The following is a 2,858-nucleotide window of genomic DNA, read 5'->3' on the forward strand; positions in this document are numbered from 1 at the left end:
CCGTGGCCGTGCCGCGCGCCGAGGCCGCGCCGCGCCACTGGCCATGGCCAGCCCCGGCCGCCCCCGCGTGCAGGCCCCGCCGCGCGAGCTGGCCGGCCCTAGGCCGCCGCCGGCGCGTGCCTTGGCCGCCGTCGGGTGGCACCAGGCCCCGCCGCGCGAACTGGCCGGCCCCAGGCCGCCGCCGCACCCTGGGCGCTAGGGGAAACCCTAGCGTCGCTGCGGGCAGGAGCTGAGCGCAGCGCCTGGGCCGGCCCGCTGGCTGTTGGGCCGGATGGGCCGCGGCCGTGGGATCCCTCCATAAAAAAAATGAAGAGGGGCGCCGGCTGTCGCGTAAAAAATTGCGGTTTAGCCCCTGTAGTTTTCAGTTTTCGCGCGATTTTTATTCCTGCAGCAATATTTCGCGTAGAACCCCCTGGAACTGTCTGTTTTCGCTGAAAATGCGTATTTGGGCTTAAAAATACCTCGGGAATTCAATTTTTGGGCTAGTTTTCACATACTAGATGCGCTTAACATGCTATTTTTTGTAACATGATATTATTGTATGATTTTATTGTTGTAGATTAATTGTTTAGCACTCTTAATCATTTAGTAAGTCATATAATATCATGTTTTAAATATTGGAACGTCATTTTATTGAATAAGTTTATCAACATCGCTTTGTGCAAAAGATTACCTGCTGTAATCTCATGATTTTTGCATAAATCGCAGATGGCCGGAATTGTTCACAAGGAGTTTCCTGAGTTGGCCCAGACAGGGCTGAACTACCTGTCATGGTCCTCGGACTGCGAGATCTTTCTCCAGGGCAAAACCCTCCTGAGGGCGATCGGTAAGGGGGCCCAGCTGGCCGTTACTGATCCCAAGTTCGAGACTGAGAATGCGCAGGCTCTGCACTTTCTCCGTCATCACCTGTCACCTACTCTGAAAGATGAGTATATGGCTGAGCGCAGTGCTTCTGGCCTCTGGACCGCTCTTAAGCAGCGGTTTGAACGGCTGAAGTACACTGTGAAGCCACGTGCAGAGGCAGAGTGGATCCGTCTGAGGTTTGCGGACTTCAAGACAGTTGGGGAGTACAATTCGGCTCTGCACCGGATTTGTACGACTCTTCGGTTGTGTGGTACTGAGATTACCGACTCCCAGAAGATTGAGAAAACCCTATCCACTTTCCACCCCGACGCGGTCCAGTCCTCACGGAACTACCGCCAGGGGAACTACACGAGGTATTCAGAGTTGATTGACGTCCTCCAGGTGGCGGAGGCGCAAGACGAGGTTCTCAAAAAGAACTTTGTCGCGCAACCACTTGGGGGGAGTTCTCGCCAGGAGGTGAACGCTCTCAAAGTCCGCAAGCCTCAACAGAAGAAGAGGGGTCGGAAGGGCAAGAAGAAGGGCCCTCACCCCCCCCCCCCCCCGGCCCCGGCTAAGCAGAACAAGCCGGGCAAGGGAGGGCAAAGGCCTCAGGACTGCTTCCGTTGTGGCTCGGTGGAGCATTTCTCCCGCCAGTGCCGCGCACCACCGGAGGTCGTTGATGCATATAAGGCTCGGAAGGCACGTGAGACGCACCTCGCCTTGGTTCAGGAGGGAGCTCCACCGGCGCCCATGGCGGCACCCGTGATGATTGCTACTCCCCCTGCTGCGCCTATAGAGGCGACCCCCGTGGTGCCCATCGCGGCAGCTTTGGCGGTCTCTACCGACGCCCACGTCGCCATGGAGGTTGACCACATGGCCGCCTCGGCGGCGCCGCCACTAGACATTGATGCTGCCTCCAAGATAATTTCTGAGGAGGATCAGCTCACTAGTATGGAGATTGCGGCGGAAGTGAATGGCTTCTTCACCGAGTCCACTTAGCATACCTCTTTGGTTATCATGATTCCGTGCTTTGATACAATAAAATTGAATAAATTCGATTTGGTTGTAAGCTCTATGAGAGCATAAACTTATTCTTTACTTTGGCGATTGGATGACATTTATTCCATTATTTATACATGATAGCATGTTATGTTCTGAGATGTGTGCATTTATTTTTAATGTATTTTCTTCCTCATTACATTAATTAGATGTCATATTTTAGAACGCGTGTGGCGCCCGAATGGAGGAAACGTGCCTTGCCGATAGCGCCACCACTCATACCATTTTACGAGAAACTAAGTACTTTGAGTCCACTAAAAAATCTCCGGGAAGTATTATGACAATCGCCGGCTGCGGTTCTCACATAGTTGGCTCCGGACGAGCCACTATTATACTCCCCATGGGAACAACTTTGATCATTAATGATGCGTTGTTGTACCCGGAGTCGACTCGTACTCTATTGAGCTTTAGAGACATCCGCGCTAATGGTTTCCATGTTGAGACCGATGATGAAAACGGCAAGGAATGCCTACTCATCACAAAGCGGGATGCAGGTGGTAAACATGTTATCGAAAGGCTTCCTTCGTTTGACACAGGGCTATACTACACTAAGATAGTAGCACCGCCCGTGTACACTACCCTCAAGACCGTCTTTAGAAGCTCTGAACTCTTCTGCCTCTGGCACGATAGGTTAGGCCACCCCGGACTTAGGATGATGAGAAATATAATTAACAACTCGCATGGCCATAATGTTAACGTGAAGAACTTCCCGAATCCTGATGATTTCGTGTGCTCCGCATGCGCTAAGGGGAAGTTAGTCATTAGGCCATCACCCCTCAAGGTGAGGGATGAAATCCCCGCGTTCTTGGAACGTATCCAAGGGGACATATGCGGTCCAATTCAGCCCCTCACGGGGCCGTTTCGGTACTTCATGGTGCTCATTGATGCTTCCTCTAAATGGTCCAATGTTTGCCTGCTGTCAACAAGGAACCATGCCTTTGCAAAATTGATCTCAC

The 2,858-nt window shown here is 52.5% G+C and overlaps 1 protein-coding gene across 1 annotated transcript; it reads left to right on the forward strand.

Annotated features, from left to right (window-relative positions):
- Positions 1–708: 708 nt before the first annotated feature.
- LOC141020708 (uncharacterized) lies at positions 709–1,842 on the forward strand. The gene has a single exon (XM_073495646.1). The coding sequence runs from the start codon at positions 709–711 to the stop codon at positions 1,840–1,842; it is 1,134 nt and encodes a 377-aa protein (XP_073351747.1).
- The last annotated feature ends 1,016 nt before the right edge of the window (positions 1,843–2,858 follow it).

The sequence above is a fragment of the Aegilops tauschii genome, chromosome 3 (assembly GCF_002575655.3).
Source record: "Aegilops tauschii subsp. strangulata cultivar AL8/78 chromosome 3, Aet v6.0, whole genome shotgun sequence".
In the NCBI taxonomy this organism is placed as follows: Eukaryota; Viridiplantae; Streptophyta; class Magnoliopsida; order Poales; family Poaceae; genus Aegilops; species Aegilops tauschii.

Excerpts from the sequence above, each read along its gene's own strand:
- LOC141020708 (XM_073495646.1), top strand. The coding sequence starts at position 709 with ATGGCCGGAATTGTTCACAAGGAGTTTCCTGAGTTGGCCCAGACAGGG.